Consider the following 21,057-nt stretch of genomic DNA (forward strand, 5'->3'; position numbering starts at 1 on the left):
AGTCTGACTGCGCCCGACGTAAATAATGTTCTGTTTCCATGGCACTTCCAGGGCCTGCAGCCTGTGCAGTTCCCATGAGTTTTCCATCTCGAGGCCTTTCAGCAGTAACATCCGCACACATCCAAACGCCACAGGCACGTCAGTGTCAGTCCCCATTGGGAAACTGGGGTTGTGAGGAGGCCTCTCAGTGACCCTCCTGCTGAACAGCCAGGCCAGCTGCGGGCTCAGCCCGGGCTGCTGGGAGTGGAGATCCCTGAGGAGCCGCTCCACGGCCCAGCTGCCCGCACCGTGAGGAGCTTTTCCCTCACACCCGGCCTGACGCTCTCATTCCACTTCCCTCAGCAGGACACTGAAGCCCCTGGCTGCTCCTTCCCGACCCTTTCCCCGCGGGCGCTGATCCTGTCCCAGGCCGCGGCAGCCCCGGCCCCCCGCTCCCCGCACAGGAGGCGGCTCCCCCCCGCGCATCCCGCCGCTGTGTCCCGTCCATTCCAGCCGCCAGCGGGGCCCCGGCGGGAGGCGGCACCTGCCCGGGGCTGCGGAGCCGGGAGGGGCCACCGCCTCCCCTCTGCGGAGCTCATTCCGCCTGGAGACACCGCGGGACGGCGGCACCGCACCGCGCCCACGGCCGGCGCCCTGGCTCGGACTGGCCCCGGGCCGTGGCTCGCCAGTGGCGCTGCCGGACAGTCTCTCCGGTGCGATGCCCGGGCTGCGAGGGCGCTCCCGGAGCCCGTCCCGGCCCCGGGCTGGACCGGCACACCCGACCGGCAGCGGCCGCTGGAACCGGCCCAGGAAGAGAGGGCGGGGCGAAGCGCCGCCCGCGGAGATTGACAGCTGCGTCAGCCAATAGCAACGAGCCGAGCGCGGGGGCGGGGCCAGGACTGGCTGACAGGGGCGGGGCGGGGCGGGGCGCGGGGGCGAGCGGAGCGCTGATTGGCTGGGGGGCGGGGCCGGCGGGGTTTTCTCCCGGGCTGGGCTGACGGCCGCGGCCGGGAACTCCGGGAGCGTGCGGGCGCCGGGGGCTGAGCGGGCGGACGGCAGGTACCGCGGGAGAGGGGCGGGAGCGCTCCCGAGGGAGCGGGGGATGGCGGGGAGGAGGGGCTCGGGCAACCGTAGCGCCGCGGGAGACTGGCGGTGCTCCGGCCGCCGCTTTGCCGCGTATCCGTCGCCGTTTTCCCTGGTCCGCTCCGCTTGCCGCGGGATGTGGAGGCTGCGGGCGGGGCCGGCCCGGCTGAGCGGGGAGAGCTGCCCCCTCCCTTCTTCCTTCCCTCCCGCTGTGCCGGCCCCGAGCCGTGGCGGGGTGGGCGGACGGGCGGGGGCTGTCAGCGCCTTGGCCGGCAGGGGGCGGCAGCGGCCCCGGGACGCGGCTCGGGGGCGGCGGGGGCAGCGGGCGGGCAGGGGGCGGCCGGGGGCGCCGGCTCCTCCTCCCGCCTCTTCCCGCAGCCGCGGGCGCTGGTCCCGGCCGGGCGGGCCGTGCGGGGCCGCTCCTCGCCGCTGGGTTCCCAGCCCCTCTGGCGGGGCTGCCGGCGTGGGCAGAGCCGCCCCCGGCGCAGCTCGGGGCAGCCCGGCCGTGCCCGCGCCCACCGCGCTCCTGGATCGCCCCCTCGGGGCTGGGCCGGGGGAGAGCGGGGTTTGTCCCCGAAATCCTGTCCCGATGGCTCTCGGTGCCTTTCCCGCATCCGCCGCGTGAATAGACGCAGCTGGTTTCCTGATTCCCTTCCTCCCGGAGCACCGCTCCTCCTCTCCTCCCGATAACTTCATCTGTTTGCATCTCGGGCTGCTCCTTTCTCTCATCTGTAAGTTAGCAACTGCAGGAAAATGAGCTGAATAGGCCCCTGCGCTGTGGCTGTTTGTCAAGAATCAGGCAGGAGGTGAAATCGAGGAAGACTTTGCATCCCTGCTTTCCCTTCCCTTCAGGATTAGGGTAAAAATAAGTGTAGAATCCTCTTATATGGTTTGTGTCTACTGTTTTAAAGCAAGTCCCCCTTTCAAGATCTGACGACCTAGCCTGTGAGCATTATGCACTGAGATCTTTTAAAAAAAGGGGTTTTTTTATTTATAAATTTAGGTCCAAAGTTCTTTTCCTATTATTGTTCTTTTGTAAGGCTTTGATTACAGTACTGTGAAGTCTGAATACTCTCAAAAGAGCTATTAACACTTTGGTAACATTTTTTTTTAGTGTAGTATTCTTCCACAGGTGAAGATCCCACTGAGTTGAACTTAATCCCTTTTGATGTTAATAATATTGTGTGTACGGCTAGAAGGATCAGTGATTGACATAAAGGGAGTTGTTTTGAGGGACTGTCAGCTTGATGATTATGACTTCCACCTTCTGAAAAAAGTCACTGCCAGAGACCAAGTAATAGCCAGTTAGAGTAAGCTTTTATTGAGGTGCTTTGGTACCAGGAATAACTAGCAAGCAGTTGATTTGATGTGGTTTTTAATACATATACAGCTCTCCAAGATCTGTTTTTAATTAAAATCATATATTCTATATTTGTTTTAAAGCACATGGATTGATTTTTTTTTTAGCTTTACGGTCTCCTTTTCTGTCTGCTGTCATGGGTGCTTCCAGAGTGTTGGTGAAACACAAGGACAGTTCTACAGAGCTTAGCCTTCAGCAGGTTCTCCTAAACTTGTTGTGTGTGTCCATTCCTGCAGGGGTTGAGATGAGGAAAATGCCTATTTGAGGGACTGTCTAAAAGAAAAGCTGCATCCTTTAGTGGCATGTTTTGAAGAGCGGAAGAGCTGAGTCCCCGAGCTGCAGAGCGAAGCAGTTACAGGACAGAAGCAGTTTGGTGCACCCTGGGTTAGGCAGCAGTGGCCCAGGAAGGACATTCAGCAGAAATACTCTGCTTCAGCTGCTGCTCTCCTCCCTTACGTCAAGTTTTCATTTCTGCTGGCCGTGCTGCTTTCTGTCCGCTGTTGACCTCTTGGTGGGAAGTTGAGCTGCTTTCTCTTGCCTAAATTGCAACATTCTGCTGAGTTTCATTACCTTTGGGCTTAGAAAATGACCTTCCCTTCAGTGTTTTCTGAGGTTATGGATCTCAAAAATTTCTCTTAACAGTTTGTACCTGTGGCAGATGAGCCTGTGTTGTAAAAATATAATTTAAATGGCCTAGACAATACTTTAAAAAATATGCTTATTCTCCCTGCACATTTGTTGATTGCAGAGAAGAGGGGGAATTCAAACTTTTTAACATCCAAGGCTGTGCGGAATAAGCTTCCAGGCTTCATTCATCTGGAAATAGACCTTTTGTTCCACTTCTACTTGGATAATTTTCCAGTAACTGCAGTCAATTAATATTTTTTTTTTAGATTCAAGGGGCAACAAAGGTAACATTCTAAAGCTAGTTTGGCTTCCTTATGTCTTAATGGGGATTCAGTAACACTGAAAACTCTCATTTAGAGAAGGTAACCTGAAGAATAATTGTATTATTTCCAGTAGCCAATATGATCTGAATAAGTTTGAGAGTGTGGACGTAGGCAGAATATTCACTTTTCATGGGACCAGCTCTCAAGTCATGCTTTTAAAGATGAAGAATGTGGGTCATTGGTGGAGAATAGCAAAGTGTTCTGGGAAGTACAGACATGTAGAGAAGATATTGTGGGTTGTGATATGTAATTTGGATATATGTTCTCTTTAAACTGATGTTCAAAAAATCAAACTAGGTTTACAACCAACATCTAAAATATATGACAGGGTAAAAAAAGAATAGTTCTGTAGTTGGTGGTTGTGGAGTTCCTTTTTGAACTGACATTTCCTTTTGGCATTGATCTTGGAAGCATGTTTTGGTAAAAGTTTGATCTATTTTAGGATTAAAAAGGGAGGTAACAAAATAAAATGATGGTAGATGTACCTGTAAAATAGATGAGAGCTATGAAAGTATTTGCTGGCAGAAAAAGGATCTAAATAGTTCACATTTTTGATAATTGCCTGTAATGTGTAGCTCTACTTTAATTTTTGAAAGAGGAAGTTTCTACATTTTAGTTTACTGTGTGTAAATTTCAGTAGGTTAAAAGTGATGTTACTAAAGATTATAGTGTATAACATATTTGCCACTAGATATTTCTAAAGTGAGGTTGAATGCTTTCCTGGGGAAGATGTGCTAAGTCAAACTGTGGTTTCATTCTGGAATTGGTCTTAAGTAGAGGGGAGTGGAGGGGGGGAAGGTGGGCTGTCTTCCTCATTGAAAGCAAAATTAACCCAAGAAAAGCAGTGTTGGAAAACTGTGTAATCACACAATGGGTGGATGCAAGAAAGAGGATGGGAGCAAGAAAAGGGGATGTGGAAGCATCTAATTGTTGGAGTCTGGGCTATACAAGACGTCAAACTTCATTGTAAGGGATTATTTCTGGCCTTCTGTTTTGAAAGCAAAGGCTACTTTAAAGTTTAAGGGTGTTAAGACTTTAAAATAAACTTCCACGCTTCTATTTTTTTAAGATACAAAAATCAAAGTGCAAGTTAAATGACTGGGTGTGGGGTTTTCTCTTCCTATTTGTCAGGGTGTTCACATTTTTAAAATGTTTATCATTTTAGTGCTGTTCAATTTCACTTATCTGGTTTTCTAATTTATTTGGTGGGTTAATTTTTTGGTGTAATGTGACTCTGAATGATTCCCTTACAGGCAAGGAAGATATTGTGCTGTTATCCAGTTGTCAGAGTTGAATTCACTCTACAAATCTTCAAGATTCCTACTGGAGTGAAAGGTAATTTGGGGCTCATTTATTTATATCAGAAGATTCATTGTATGAACTTACTAAATACGCAAAATTTTGTGTTTTGTTTCAACTTCTTTTATTTTGGCTGTTGATGTGATAAATTTACATGGTTTGAGTTGTCAGTTTTGTAATATATAGAAAAGAACGTCTTCATGATATAGTAAACATTTTGACTTCTACTTAAGAAGCTTGTGGTATACACTTTTCTGTGAAGGTAATCTTACTGGTAACTTATTTCCTCCATAGACTGCACCTTGTCTTTGAGAACTTTGTGTAGATTTACAGACTAAGTGAAGGCCATATCAACAGAGTATTGATTAATTACTATGGAATAATCTATAAATAGCTGTTCTGTTTAGCTAGTGAAATGAGGAAAGTATGTTCCATGTATAGTATGAGATTATAGACTTGCGTGTACTACAGATGGGACAGCTTAGCAAGAATGTGTGTTTATTTATTTTAACAGATTTAGGGGGAAAAAGTTTCACTTTCTGTAGTGTCTGATGTTGTAGAGGCACTACACAAACACTGCATTGCGATGACTCTGTGAGTTGGTGTTGTAAAGGAAAGTGTCAGATGCCAGCTCTTTGCTGTGCACGTCAGAGCTGCCTTTGATGGCATGATGTTTCATGAAGTTTGGGATGCTTTCAAGGCCTGACTTCAGTGAAGTTGGCCTCTTGTGTTAAAACAGTTTGTCTCTGTGGATTCTCAAAAGCAGGTAGTCCTGTTTTGTTTGTATTCCTTTGATTGTATTTTTTTCTAAAGGAGATAAGGTACTACTACTGTTCAGTTCTGTAGTGCTTTTATTAATAGTAGTGTGGCTTTTCAGAGGGTTCTTGTGAAGGAGAGTTGCAGGAAGATCCTCTCTTTTAAAACTGGTGACTTTTGTCAGTGTCTAGGGGGTTAACTGGGTGTTTTACTTGATATTGTATCTACCATGGGCCTCATATTTGTCTGTATCTTGGTTTCTCCTCCCTGTATTCTTTCTGAAGGGTGTGACAGGTCTGAAGCCTGTCTTAGCTTACCTTGCTGTTACTAAGTCATGTGGCCTGTGTGCTCTGTAAGGTCATTGTTGGATGATCTGGCCATTGAGAAGTAAAACAGGGTTAGCTAAGGACAGTTTAAAAGAGAGCTGTGGATTGCCATGGTCCTCTAGGCTTGAATCTTCTCTTTTACTTCTAACATTGTCTGTGTGGTTTTCTGCTTGCAAAGCAGTAGTTCTGGAAAACTGTTTCATAGGAAAAGATGTTCAGTGACCAGAAAATAAAAATAGACTCAAAAAAAAAAAAAGCATGGACTCTCTGAAAGATCAGTTTCACCTTAAATAGCTTGCACTGATGACAAAGCAGAGTTTAACCAAATATTTATTGTTGAAATTACTCTCTAATTAGTAGTGTCGTATGGCTAAATGTAACACCAGATTTTACTGTAATTTGCTGCTATCCCATTACTGTGGGTAGAGAAGTATAGACTATAACTGTGGCATTCTTTATAGTGGCCTGGATAAGAATTTGAATACAACATTTTAAGAGCATAGAATGTTATTAAGAGTATGAAAACCTTCAGTATGTATTTAAAAATGCATGATGTGCTCTCTTACTGCAATGGAAAATTAGAGCAGCTTTTTCTAATTTGAAATAATCAGTTATTCTGTATATGGGATTTAAAATACATATTCTTAATTCAAGTAGTTGAATTCATACTAGGCAGACCTTTGAATTCTAACTGATTCAGCATGTATCCTTCTACTTCTGAAAATCAAACCAAAATTAAAATCTGGTGATAAAAATGTGCTTGGATTTCACATTTGCGGGAACACTTTTTTTGCTTCCAGTTACTCACAAAAGCAGGGATTCATCAATTAAACTGTCAGAATATACTGAGTATGTCCTGCAAACTTCTTTGAACATTTCAGTTTTGGAAGTGAAAGTTTCAATTTCCAAATACAGTATTTTGTACTTTGTAGACAATATTTGTAAACAATCTGCTGTTTCCTTAGCTGAATGAAGCTGTTTTATCTCATTTGGCTTCTTTTTTTAAAGTTGTACTTAAAAGCTGTGTTTAAATAATACTTTAACTGCTGCTGTTTCATCATCAAGCAATTAAAGGAATATACCCTGTATATTATTCATCTTATCTTAGAGGACTATCTTTTTTCTTGTATGACTTTTTTTGATACTTTTCCTGGTAGGGTCTTTCATTATTTGGCCACAAGTCTGAAATAAACCCCGTGTCTGGGAGGGAAGGAGGTGAAAGGAGGGTGGGTAGAGTGCTCTAGCATTAAATTAATACTTAAATTAAAACCAAAGGATGCTATAGCATTAAATGAATACTTAAGTCCATGTTTTGTCTTATAGCTGCCTTGTCCCCTCTGTAGACAACATTTGTCAAAGATCATGGTGTGTTATGGTTAGAGGCACATGCTTAGGGCAAGGCTGGGATTGCTACGTATCAATGTTACTGGTCCTTCTTTACAAACCCCAGTTGTAAGTGATTTTAGTATAAAACCTGTTTTGGACCTCTAATTACCTCATTAGTTAACTTAAGCTTTTGGGTATTTGGCCTCACTTTCCCAGTGTGCTTTCTTGACTCTGTGTGTGTGCTTGAGGATATATTACAGAGAGCAATTAATGCTTAATGAAATCTGTGTACTTACAGATTTATTTTTCATTTCCTACCCCTCCCTGCTACTTTTGTATTTGCTTGTACTGAGACCATTGTATTTCCAAGCATATTGAAATGTTCTCATTCTGAAGGGTAAGACATATTTCTGAAGGCTGGAACTTCATAGTCTTCAGATTGTCTACTGAGTTGAATTAAAAGGCAAGGTGAAACACGTAGCATATTAAAACAGTAAAGGTTTTTGTCACTTGTGGATTTAGTCCCAGTGACATTTCAGAAAGTAAGGATGCTATTTAAGTGTCATGGCATAACTGCAGAATAGTGACTTGATGCTGAGGCTGAATAGTTGAGGGCTTTTGGGGGAAAAGCTTACACTGTTACCAGCACATTGTTCTTGTACTGTAGAAGAGATTAAACTGTGTAAGAGTGAAGTTAGGAATACTGCAATGCTGTGTTTCAGGTGATAAACTTCTTGGAGGAAAAGTGCATTTTCATAGAAATGCTCTGTAAAATGAGCTCTTTTGCAAGAGAGTTCTGTGTTTAAAAACTTAATCCAAAGCAAAAATGAATTTGTGCTACAGAGCACAGTAATAAATGACATAATAAAGTTACATGACCCTACATTCTGCTTTCATCCTTAGACAATTACAAGATCAGGAATCCAAACAGAATATTTGCAGTCTTAGCTAGAGGCCAGGTGTTTAATGTGAGACAGTTACCACTGGAAGAGTTTGTACAGTTTTAGCCCTGATATGGAAGGATGACTCCAGAAGCTGCTTTAGTTCTTGTCTCTCATGTATTCTGGATTTCTGTTCCTTTTGTTTCAAGAAGCATAATGAAGCTCTATAAAGACACCCACACGTTAGCTGAAGTACATTTTGCTGGAGCTGATTTGTTTAAAAAGATAAGAAATCCAACTCTGTATCTTGAGGAATCATGAGATTTGATATACTGGGCTAAGAATTAAGAGTTTTAATTACTGCTTGCAATTGGATTTTTAAAGGCTAGTGTGGGAAAGGCAAAATATGTTCCCAGTATACTGGGAGCAATTTTGCTTCAACCATTTTTTCAGCTTGATAAAAATGCAGCTTTTTTGCATTTTTCAGACCACCTGCTCAGTTTCCCTGATTTTTAATTTAAACCTCCCCCCAGCATTTCTTAAGTTGTATTCCAAGGCAACACCTAGTATGAAACTGATTGGCTTACCATAAAATTACCTATTGGTGGTACATCATGTCTTGGATAAAGGGCAGGACATGTGCTGTACATAGCATGTTAACGCTTTGGAATGGGACCAGATGAAAACAGTTTTTACTGGGTGAACTGTTTAGTCACTGTCATGAGCCTTAATTTTCTGTCATGAAACATCTTGTCTCCATAAACTGCTGAATGATGTGGAAAGATTAATTTGCGTGGTAGAGTTACTTGCAGTAAAAGAGGGGAAAAGGGCTAGTATGTTGCAGTCCACATGCTAAGCCTATTGAAGTAAAAATCAACCTGCTTCATTCTTTTACTGCTGTATGATCTTTGCTTGCTCGTAAAGGATACGCATTAAAAAAAATCTGTGGATCTTTCCTGTTCAAAAGCTCCCAAGAGTGTTCTTGTTTTACTCATATTTAAAACAAGTCAGTTTTTCTTTAATGGTTTAGTTAAATGTTTTAAGACTTGAAGTAGTTATGCTACAGAGATTTTTCTGCAAGTGTTATTTTTAAAATCCTGAGTGGGTTTTCATGTTGTATTATTCCCAAGGTTAACAACAGTACATGACTCTTGCTAGAAGGCTCAGTAGGTAAGCAGTTAAACTAACAGCTCAAGACACAAGAAGTGATTTTATGTTCTGTGACTATTTTTAGATCTTTGATTATATCAAGAAGATGAAAGCATAAGCACTTACTTTGGGAAAAATGTGGTTTTTCTCTGCTGGTTCATTTTGGGTGTTTGGTGATGGTTTTGTTGCTGTTTTTTTCTTCCTTTTTTTTTACCTGCCTGTTTAATGCTTTGTTTCAGGTAACTCAGGCAGCATTTTTGAGTATGTGTCCTGGTAAACTGATCATGAAGGTAGCAACTCAAATTAAAGGAAAATAAAGTTAATATTATCAGAGATCTTCTTTAATGTAATTTTATTTAATGTAACTTTTTAATTGCTTAAAACTGATTTCTGAAGCTTGTCAAATCTGCCTTTTTCTTTCATCATACTCCCGTTTTTCATTATAAAATGGAATAAAGATGATCCCTCTGTTTTTGAGAAGCAAAGTTGGTTTGTGTGGGTTTTTTTTAATGGGTATGGAATTTTTGATTTCTTTCAGAGAAGACAAGCTTCTCTTGACTGGTTTCAGGTTATGCCTCCTATAAATTTGTTGTAACCAGTCACTTATCTCCTGCCATCTCTATTGTCACTAGATTGATTGTGGGCAGACATCACTGCGGCATCACTGAGGCATCCAAAAGAAGGTTTAAGAAGGAAATAACCCAGTTTAGTGTTCCCATTGGAAAACTCCAAACCATGTGCTGCTCTGCTCCGTTACTTCCCCACTCCCCCTTCCTTTCCCCTTCAGTTGGATAGAGAGGAGAATTGGAAGCATAAAAAGTAGGGGTTGTGGGTTGAGATAAGAGCAATTTACTGGAAATAGCAATAAAATAAGAAAAGGAGCAGTAAGAACAACAGTATTAATAACAGATTGTACGAGGGAGGTGAACAATTCACGTGTGAGTGCTCCCCACACAGAGCCTGGTGAAAATCTTGACTGCACCACCACGCTACATAATGCAGAAGAACTCCTTCCCCCTCTCCAGAAAATGATGTGAGGTGATGCAGAATAGTCCTTATCTCCTGGCCAGGCCCCCTCTTGGCTACTGTAAAAATTGACCCTGTCCTTGCTTGAACCAGGACATTATCCTCCCCTTAGTCTAGACCATCATGTCATGCACAAATCCTACACCTCCCAGCTATATACATACATATATATATATACACATACACATGCATAGATATCATTTCAGTAGTCAATGGCTTTCTCTCCAAGACATCCATTGAGTTCATTTGGTCTGTGATTTGGGCTCTGTACATCCGAGGTGTCTTTGAGGGCTGGTTTGCTGCCAGCTGGTTGTGAGCATCATCAGGAGCCTCATGTGTCTGGAGCAGACCACATTCATTGCCATGGTAGTTATGGCATACAGTGGCAGTGTCATTCAGCAGCCAGTATATTAAAATCCAGCATTACAGGCTGTAATGTAATCTCCTTTCTCACCCAAGAATCAAATCCCTTTGAGGCACACGTGTTTCCCCACTCCTCTTCATTACCCACCAACTACTCAAACAGAAACAGTCACACAGATAGGTTTGCCTTTGCTTTAGGCAAGACGAATTCAAACTGATATTCCTCAAATGCACCACGGAGACTTTATCTCCTTCTACGGTATGTGGGGGTTTTCACTGGGCAGCACCAGCTCGATTGGTGGAGCCTCTGGTGTTAACTAAACACCAGCGTGTAGATTCCCGTGTTCAAAGGCCCCATCACCCACTGCTTTCAGTGTGGTTTCTAACAGTGTGTTGTACTGCTCAATTTTCCCAGGGGCTGGCACACAGTACGGAGTAGGGTCCCTCCCTCAGTCCTGTGCTTTCTGGCCTGGGTGTGAGACTAGTTCTGAAATGTTGTCTGACAGTTCTCTCAGTGGTGCCATGTTGCCACAGGATGTGCTTTTCAAGGCCCAAGATGGTGTTCTGGGCAATAGCATCAGGCGCAGGATGTGTATGCAGCCAGCCAGGTATTGTTTTCACCATTGTAAGCATGTAGCACTTGCCATGGTGGGTTTTTGGCAGTGTGGTGTAATGCATCTGCAGGGCCTTCCCATATTTGTATTTCAGCCATAGTCCCCTATACCAGAGAGGCCTTACCTGCTTGGCCTGTGTGATGGCAGCCCATATTTCGCAGTTGTGGGTAACCTGAGATTTAGTGTCCATGGTTAAGTCCACTGATCATAAGCCCGTCTGTGTGTTGCACTGTTTCCTTGATGACATGAGGTATAATGGGCCCCAGCCAGAAATTATTCACCTTTATGCTGCCAGTTCATATCCACCTGAGACACTTTAATTGTGGCAGCTTGATTCCCCTGTCCGTTGTTGCAGTGTTCTTTGGTAGCCCAACTCTTAGGTTACGTGTTCATCTATGTGACATACTTTTATGGCCCAACTTCTCTGCCTGGGCAGTGATGTTTTGCCACATTTCCCCAGCCCAGATGCGTTTCCCTCTGTGCTGACAGTTGACCTTTTTCCATCTGTCCAGCTGCCCCCAGATCATTTGCCGCCATCCATGAGTTAATGTAGAGATAGAGCACTGTCTGTTTCTCTTTCAGCAGTGTCTAAAGCCTGCAGGATGGCTTGATCCACTCAATAGCTTCTGCAGCTCTTTGTGTAGGACTTCATATGGCAACTTTCCATTTTTGATGTGTGGCAGGAGCTGTCAGTAAAGAGGGTGTATTGCTTTTCATTTTCTGGTAGATGATTATAAGGTAGGGCCTCTTCAGCATATGGTACCTTCTCCTTTCATGAGGATAGTCTGAAATTTTTGCCTTTATGCCAGTTCTTGCTGACTTCCAAGATCTCTGGGTGATTGGGGTTTCCTATTTGAGCGTGCTGTGTGATCAACACAACCTGCCTACTCCACATAGCATCAGTGGTATGATGTGTGGCAGGGATTTTCCCTTTGAACATCCAGCCCAGCACTGGCAGTCGAGGTGCCAGAAGAAGCTGTGCTTCAGTGCCAGTCACTTCTGAGACAGCTCAAAATACTTCATAACCTGCTGGTATCTCAGTTGTGGTGTAACAGGCCTGGCATCCTTTGCATCCCTGACTGCAGAAATCACAGGATTATCCTTGAGTCTCCCAGGGTGCTTTTTGTCAGAGACTTCAGGAAGGACCTTTCTCTCTGGCTATAGTGTAAAGCATATTTTCTCATCTTGTTCTTTCTTGACTGACCCAAGGGCTACTGCATGAGCAATCTCCTGTTTAATTTGTTAAAAGCTTGTTGTTCAGGACCCCACTTGATTGACAAGATTTACAATCTGACTCTAATCTGGAATATGCGTACTCCAAAAACCCATAGTGCCTAGGAAAACTTGTGTTTCCTTCTTGCTGTTTGTTGGGGACGTGGCTGCTGTTTTGTTGACCACATCCATTGGAATCTGATGATGTCTATCTTGCTGTTTTACTGTTAAAAACTTCTTTCCCAGATACTTCAGGTATAGTATTTGATAGTTCAAGTACATAACTGGTGCTTGAAAAGCTGAGTGGAAATTCTCTTACTGAAGTTTTTGTGTGTTGCGGAGACTGGAGTAACTTTCTTGCATGACAGAACAGTTAGCTTGGTTTTCATCCAGAAACAAAGTTGGAAATTTTGCAGTGTATATGTCTTTATTAAAGAGAAAAAAAATCACAGAATAGCACATTTGTCATCTGTCAAAGTAAAGCTTCATGAATTTTAAATATTCTTATTCGAACAGCAAGATTCTGCTATAATGGGACCGTTTTCCTAGTTGTTTGCTATTATTAGGGTATTAGCACTTTTTAAAAAAAGACAATTCTGCCAATAGATTTTTTGCACGCTAAAGTTATAATTATTTCAAATTTTCAGTAACATAAAGTCAAATTACAGAGTTTTTTCTTTAAACATACGTTTGCAGAGCATTATTAGCCTGAAATTGTATGTAATTTATGACATCATAGAGGGAAAATGTATCACTGTGTAGGAGTGAATTGGAACTGGAGATACTTGGGGTGTTTTTGACTGTAATTCAGTCTTTCTTTGTCTGGTTTGGAGAGCTTAGAATGTGGCTTTTGTACCTTTGATCATGACTATCTTATATATGCAAACATTTGAATAACAAATTCAGTTGCTGACTAGATATTCTTTTTACTTCAATAATAACTTTGAGCTAACTGAAGTAGTGATGTCAGCAGGCAGCTCTGTCCATGAATCATGCAAGGCTCATGCTTTTGAACTATTTGCTCCTGTTGTGGAACCTTTAAAAAGAATCAGCACTTAGGAGGCTGAGTATCTCTAGTCTGTATGAAGGTTGTGTTAAGCAACAGAAGTTGGGTTTTCATTTTCGGTAGTAGATGTACTGTTGTATGGGTTTTTTTCCTCTCCACTTCAGTTTATGCTCTAAAGGTGTGGTTCACTGTATTTTCTCCCTTCATCCTTTCAGCTCCAAACAAGCTCTTTATAACCTCTTCTCCCCACTTCAGTTTTTCTATTCTTTTTGGGTCTCTCCTTGAATTAAAGTAAACACTGCTGTTGTTTACTAAGTTCTGTGCTGCTGAAGAATTGAAGATGGCTTTTCTCTGCTAGTCATTGCTAAAGAAACATTTGTAGGGAGTTTAGAGTGGTCTGATAACTTGTCGTGCTGTGAAGTTATGCAAAACTTATTGTCTCTGATATGAGCAGTAAAATGTTACTTGATCCACATCTGTATTTTTAAAATGCTACAGCTTTTTAGTATGGAAGGCTTCTGGCTGCTTTATGTGAAAATGATCACACTCAGGGCTTTAGTTGGAATTGAAGCAGTCATCTCAGAATATTTTCATTAAAAATAGGCTATAATAAATATTGCTACAATGAGATAATTAATACAGGCCTTGCATCAACATGATTGCAACATAAAGACCCTTAGGTAGAATGAAGATGAGCCAAATGTGTTCCCATATTCAGACAGTGCTTTTGACTTTTTCTTCTGAAAACTGCTGTTGCTCCTTTCACCCCACAAGACTAAAGGAGATGCCTGGTTGGCTATTAAGGTGTATTTTTCTTTGCATGAAAAACCTTTCAATTTACTGGCCTGTCTTTGTACTTGAAAAGCACTGCCATAGGCTACACTTTCTTTTCAATAGTATGCATCAATTCACATGACAGAACTGTCTTTGCTGATACCCTGAAGGCTTGTACTCCTGCAAAGAACTTGAATAGTCCACAGGAGTTTTAGCAATAATTCAGTGCTTTTCAGCCAAAGTGTACTACTGTATTCAGTTTTCAAGTTTTTCCACTGATTTGATTGTAGTTACTTTTTGGAATTATTTTTATTCTTTGTTGTATTGCTGCTCTTCTTCAAAACACATTTTCAAATTTTGCATAGAAGTTTTGAAGAATTGAACAGAAAGATCAAACTCTTCAAACTCTTAGCTTGCTACTACACAGGGAGAAGTGATAGCAAGGGAAAAGTCACTGCATGTAGAGTTCATAGTTACAGAGATCCTGCAGGGGCTTTGACTTCCACTAACTTCCCATTTCTGATTGCTAAAGAGGACTTAACTTCTGGGATGCGAACTAAGAGAAAAGAAGGAATCTAAAGTAGTTTTTTATTTCCCTTAGGTCACATATGTGTTTTGTTCTGCATCCTTTGGTACCCTGTTAGGATAAGCTGTACTTACTTCACCTAGTGGGCTAATGCCTGTAGTCTTTTTCTGTCACTTCTGGTGGGGATTTGTCACTGTTTTTGGAGCTTCATAGTCCAAGTGGTGGTGATACTTAAAGGTCTGACTTGGAGCTAGTTACTGAATAGCATAAAGTAGAGAAAGTGAGAAGTAATCAGACTTGCAGTCTGAAGTAAGGCAGCATTGCTGCAGGTTTTGGCTGGTAAGATGTTTGAGGCAATGTAGCAATGTGTGATCAGTAAAATACTGATTTGTTTCCTGTAAAGGGTTTTTATTTCCCCTTAATATTGGGACGTTTTGACTTAAACGTTTAACTTGGTCCATAAAGCTAAAATATTTCTAAAACATCTTCACTGATTGTTGTTGATGTTGACTTAATACTCCTGTTTTTCTTATATAGTGTTTAATTAGAGGAATTAATATCTTCTGATTATGATACTATCAGTGCCTACAGTAATACCATATTTTTAAACTGACCTCTAAGTTAAAGAATGTCTTGCATCAAAATGATTAGTTGTAGTGATTTTCTAGAATCATTAGAACTAGTGGTTCACACAAGGGAGGATGCTGAAATAAAGCAGTAGATAGGCATCTGGAAAATAACTTTTTGAGAGGAATTTAATGTAATGAAAATTATGATTCTTTTATCCTCAAAATGTAGAGTAGAGATGGATGCATTAAGAAATTTCTGAATGTTTTATAATTATTTTCTTTTAGGTAGTCTTGTATTATCTATGTTTGCTCTGTAGCTTACATAAGCTCAGGAGACTAGAGTGTTGTTAAGTGTGAGGTATCTCCTGACCTTTCTGAAAAGGTTGAGATGCCATTGAGAGTTCTAAATCAGATCTGGAAAATTCTTGTAATAAGATGTCAAAGACTCTTGACTTTTTTCTCTTCCCCATAGAGTCTGAAAAATATTGTAACTTGATTTATATTTTTATTTTCTCCCAAGTTATGAAACCTAATTAAGCAGCTTAAGTTCTACAAAGCCTGCAAGTGAACTTGTCTGTTGTATTTTGTGATAGATACTTCTAACATAGCCTACTGACTGGTCCCTTCAGTATCTCTTTTTTTTTTGTTTTCTTATATTATTCCCTAAGTATATTTGATGCAGAACCATCCAGATTATCACTAAATAAATATTTATTTTGTGTGGCTGGTAGGTGCTGACAGTAAAACTAGTAAGGCAAATAAAATTGATTTGCTTATGGGTTTATACTAGACACTCTTCACTAACTGGGATTTCTTTTCTACCAAACTGGCTTCGCATGTCCTGTAGGAATTAAGTATTATTGAGACCTCTGGACCGCTGGTAAATTTGGTTCAAATTGACCATTGAACTTAAACATTACTAAAGAAAAATAACAAACAGATAAACAGGCAGTATGATTGCATTGATCTTATTTCTGTAGGAAACCAGGCCAACAACTGTAATGTTTCAAACAACATTACAGTTGGAGTTCAAAATAATATTTTCCATCCTGTTCCTAACACAGATGGTGATGGTTGATATTTCTTGTTCTCAGTTTGATTAGGTTAATAGCTGGTTTTCTGAAATCTTTGGCCCTTTTGCCTGCTTTTTACTTTTAAGAATGCTTAATACTCTTGGTGAAAGTGAGTGTTTGTCGACTGCCTTTTTCTGTCAGGCAAAGTTTTGCTGCTATATAAACTCTGTTGTTCATTGGATCATATAATTGTTCAGATTGGAAAAGACCTTTCAGATTATTGAATCCAAGTGTTAGGTTAACACTGCCAAGTCCACCACTAAACTGTGTCCCCAAGCACCACATCTCCAAGTCTTTTAAATACTTGCAGAGATGGTGACAACCACTTCCCTGGGCAGTCTGTTTCAGTGCCTGGCCATCCTTTCAGTGCAGAGAGTATCCTTCTATCCAGTCTAGAACTCCCCTGGTGCAGCCTGGGGCTGTTTTCCTCTTGTCTTATCAGTTGTTACTTGGGAGGCAGACACTCATATTGCTTACAACATCTGTTCCAAAACCACGTCAACTGTTTTGCTGTATCCTCTCTAAGCTTTTATATTCACACCGCTGAATATAATTTAGCAGCCAGAGTCCCTGACAGCTTGTTGTTATGAGTGAAAGGTCTTATTTCCTCCTTTTTTTGCAAATAGGAAAAGGTGTTAATAAGCAGAAGAATGTTGCACGTTAGGGAAAATATAGATGTGATTGTTACCTTAGTAACACTTAAGTAATTTTGCTGGGTATCTTTCAGTACTTGGAAACTCAACTCTGTTAGACCTAAATGACAACTGTTTCTTCTTTAAAATCCTTATTATGAAAGTAAGAATTTTCTTAAGTGTATTAAGATTATTTTTGACACAGGGTTTTAATGCAGCTATCAGTATCTCCTTCACATTGTTTTTTCAACAGATTTATTAAATACATTGTTAGCTACCTTTAGTTTTTCCTTAATGAGGAGTCTTTTGAAATTCTAGCCTCGGTTTATGTAGTATTTTACAAGTATCTCTCATGGTAATATACTAAATAAAATACTGAACATTGCCACACTACAGTAATGAAGTAAGCTTGAGTGTCTCAGCCGCGTGCTGGTGTCTGTTACTTGATTTCCTGATCCACAAATTTGTTTGGCCTTTTTAAGCAAAAGAAACTATGCCTCAACTTACATATATCCAGCATTCTAATTAACCTTTCTGACTGGAAAGTTTGTAGCAAAGTTCCCCACTCCTCATTTTAACCAAGGGCAAGCCACGATTAAGGTGTAAAACCCCTAATCCTTCACAGATATTTCCCTTGCTGTTTCTGCCCAGAAGAGAAGCTACTAGTGCAGCACAATGTGGAGCCCAGGAAAAGCTGGGACCATGTCCACCAACAAATCCACCCTCCAACATGTTTTGAAGTGTTCCATGAGTAACAGTAGGCAGAGACTCTTTTAGATTCCAAAGCTTCTCCTGGTGATTGTCATCTGAGTTGCAAAGAAAATACAGAATATGCTTCAAATGAACCTGAGTATTCCAGTCAGAAAATTAACTGAGCTTCTTTTAAATGTGAAAGACATGCTGTTTCTTTTTCTCTGGCCTTAAGCATGTGGGAAAGAAGATCATTTCTAAGCAAAGGGAAAAGGAAATTGTCTCATATTTATTAAATCCTTTTCCTATCAGGAAGTATGCATCAGGATTATATGCTTGGCAAGCAAGAGTACATATTTTGGCACATTTTTCTCTTTGTAATTTTAACAGCCTGCCAGCATTGCAGGCAACACTATCAGCAGTCTGTGTCCCAGACAGTTTAGATTATAAATCCCAGTCTCTGCAGTGGGGCAGAAAACTCTGTGGGGATGGGTACTGTTTGGTCTCCTTGGCTCCTTTTCCTTCCCAAGTGCACTGAGTAAAGAGAGGATAGGGGATAGATGGAGAAGGCAAGATTATGGTCGTGCTTCTGGTAACTCCCTCTGCATCCTAGTTAAATATCCCATGAATAAATATCCTGTGAAAATTTGAGGAGAGTCCTGGCGTGTTGTGATGGGACCAATGGTCTGCAGTCTAATTGTATCTGAAAGATCTCCAATAAACTATTGTCTGAGTGCACCAACCCCCAGAATTACAAATGGCATTGCCCACACAGGCATTCCAGAAATTGTGGACACAGTCTTTTCTTGCTTATCAAATGAAAAGTTAAAGGGTAAATATCTTTTAAAGTTCTGTTGGGAGCAAACATAAAGTTGTGGACTTTAATCCTCCATCAGTGCTCAGACCTGTATTGCTAATTGTGCCATTTGAGGTGGCAGTGGGATGGCATTTACACAAGAGTGAGGAAAAAATAGCTGAGCATTGTTATGTTTGCTGTGAAGATTTTCTTTAAAAGTGATGACCATGCTGCTGAAATAACTTAGATTTTTAAAAATAAATAAAACTGAAGTGTGAAGGGAGGCAAATGAGGAGAGTAGATGTCCTTGTATGGGAAAGATTCTGAGGAAAAGGGTAGATGTCCAACTATCCTTTGGTTTTCAAGAAGAGTTTAGTACCTTTAGTGCTTGTTTTTTTCAGATACTCAAATTGCTTACATAAGCATGCTTAATAAGGCAGCTCAAGTGTTATGTTAATACAATTTGAGTGTTATGTCAACTTCTTTTTCTTCTAAATCATTTGAATAGAATATACAGTTCTGAAATTTTAGGGGAACCTTCCATCTAAAAATCCATTTTATCATCATTCTGTGGAATGAATATGGAGAGTAGAAATCATGGAATTTCATATCTCTTTCCAACTTATGCCTTCAAGCAACTTTTATTGCATTTAAAACTTGCTTTAAAATGTGTAAAGCTTACATATTAAAATCTGGGCTATTCCCTTTAATATAGAAGTTAATGTTTTTAGTGGATGGCAGAGAAATGTATAAGAAATATTTTGACTAATTTTTGGATTGTAAACTGATTTTATGGAGCAGTTAAGTTACATATTTGGGTTTTGGTTAATATGGGATTTTTTCTGGAAAGACTTTTTTAAAGCCAGCCAGTTTCTTCTAACACTAAGGAGATTTAAAGTTAGCATCTTAACAAAAAATGAAAGCTTATCTACTGGCATTCTTTTTAACCTCATGTAAGCTATATTTTGTGGTCTGATTTTATGGCATGTAAATTTCCTGTCTACCTATTTGGTTGTGTGAAATACTTGAGACAAACCGTTGGTGCTCTTAGCTTAGTTCTATCATATCTGTTGGTCTGTGGTTTGATCTCAATTGTAGCTTTTTAAGTCTGGAACAAGGAAAGCTGAAGTTACAAAAAGGGAAAACTTTGGTTACCCTGCGTATAGAAGCTACTCTTTGTAATGCAAAGGAATTGGATTAACAAAACAAATTATTTCTTTTTCCTCAAGGGCAAACTGAAGTGCTGCCAATAAAAGGACTCTTGACATAACTGCAGTCTTCCACAGTTTCCTTGTATCTGCCACATGTGAAGTGTTTTGTATCTTTTTAGAATCAAGGTGTTGAAGGAAACTTTGTCAGGAAGATAAAGGAGTTTAATTTTTCTTTTAATCTAGCATGGAATCTGAAATTGAATTCATAACATCAAAAACATGTCAAAAATGTTTCCTGAAGATATTTTACAAGACTAGATTTCTCTGTACAGAGATTCAAGAAGTGGATTCCCAAAGGCAGTACCACAACTTGTAGGTATCTGTCTTGAGTCAAGGATCCTGAATCTCATTTCAGAGGACTTGGTGTTTCACAAGAGCTTGTAACCATAGGGAAGGAAAGAAAATTACATAAATTGTTACTATTTGCCTTAATTGTATCATATAGATCATTCAGTGAGTTGGTATTAATTATCAGAAAAGTGTTATTGTTGATTTCCCAGACTAATTCTCTATTGTGTGTGTAGCATGAAAAAAAAAACCAGAAAGGTTTGATTACTTCTTATAATCCCTTTGGCAGCAGTTTTTCATTTAGGAAACTTCTGCCACACAGTTCTGTGTTCTGTCTTTTCCTTACCGCATTAACAGACTTCTGCTTCAACTTCACACATCCTACAAAAAGATTGTCCCTTGTTTATTTCCATTTGCTGTTTAGGTGGCTTCTCCTTAGACCACATACCTGAAATAGTTCATTTTAGGTATCAGCTGGGGAGTCATGTATTAAACCAAAATTGTAATGATCAGTTGTAACCTTACTAGGTGGTGCCCAACATCCTTCTTCCAGGTAGGGAATTACTGTTCATTCAGTTTGTTAAAAATTAGCTTGGTTAGGAATGGGCGCATTTGATGCAATGAAAAATTTAATGAAAGAGCATTGTAAATTATATTTTGGGGGGGGTACCAAATGGAGCTAGATTTATCTGGATGGATACCATAATTTAAAACATGGTACAACCCTATCTACCAATTCAATCATGCACTTGTTTGGTATTTCTGGATGAATTTAATAATACTTACTGCTTTAATAATACACAAAGACAACTCATTGAAATTATTACTGAAAATACTTTACGCCTATGATGTAATTCTGGCTAAGCTGCAAAGCTCTTAATGACTGACAGATTGTGGAGTGGAGTACAGTTTTTAAACACTTAAAGAACGAGCCTAGGGCTGAGAAGTACTGGCAAGTTGTAGATACTGCAGGTATCAAGAAGAGTGTTGAAGGGAAGTGCAGATGTTATACAATAGTTTTTAAAATATGTATGTATAGCCTGAGTCTCTGTGAAATGCAGGTAGCTGATTGCAACAGTTCAGTTAAGTATAGCTGTAAACACAGGGACAGCTGTAAAGGGATGAAGAATTTATAGTATAGCTTTGTAGTGTAATTGCAAGCTTAATG

At 40.8% G+C, this 21,057-nt stretch overlaps 1 protein-coding gene across 8 annotated transcripts in view; it reads left to right on the forward strand.

Annotated features, from left to right (window-relative positions):
- The first annotated feature begins 4,601 nt into the window (after positions 1-4,601).
- EPB41L2 (erythrocyte membrane protein band 4.1 like 2) overlaps positions 4,602-21,057 on the forward strand; it is a 105,402-nt gene continuing 88,946 nt past the window's right edge. For all 8 annotated transcript variants that reach the window (XM_083858015.1, XM_083858008.1, XM_083858013.1 and 5 more), the window contains exon 1: positions 4,602-4,707. In XM_083858015.1, the coding sequence (XP_083714141.1) occupies positions 4,611-4,707 (97 nt within the window). In that variant the 5' untranslated portion in view covers positions 4,602-4,610. The remainder of the gene's footprint in view (positions 4,708-21,057) is intronic.

This window comes from Zosterops lateralis (assembly GCF_965231275.1).
Source record: "Zosterops lateralis genome assembly, chromosome: 3".
NCBI lineage: Eukaryota > Metazoa > Chordata > Aves > Passeriformes > Zosteropidae > Zosterops > Zosterops lateralis.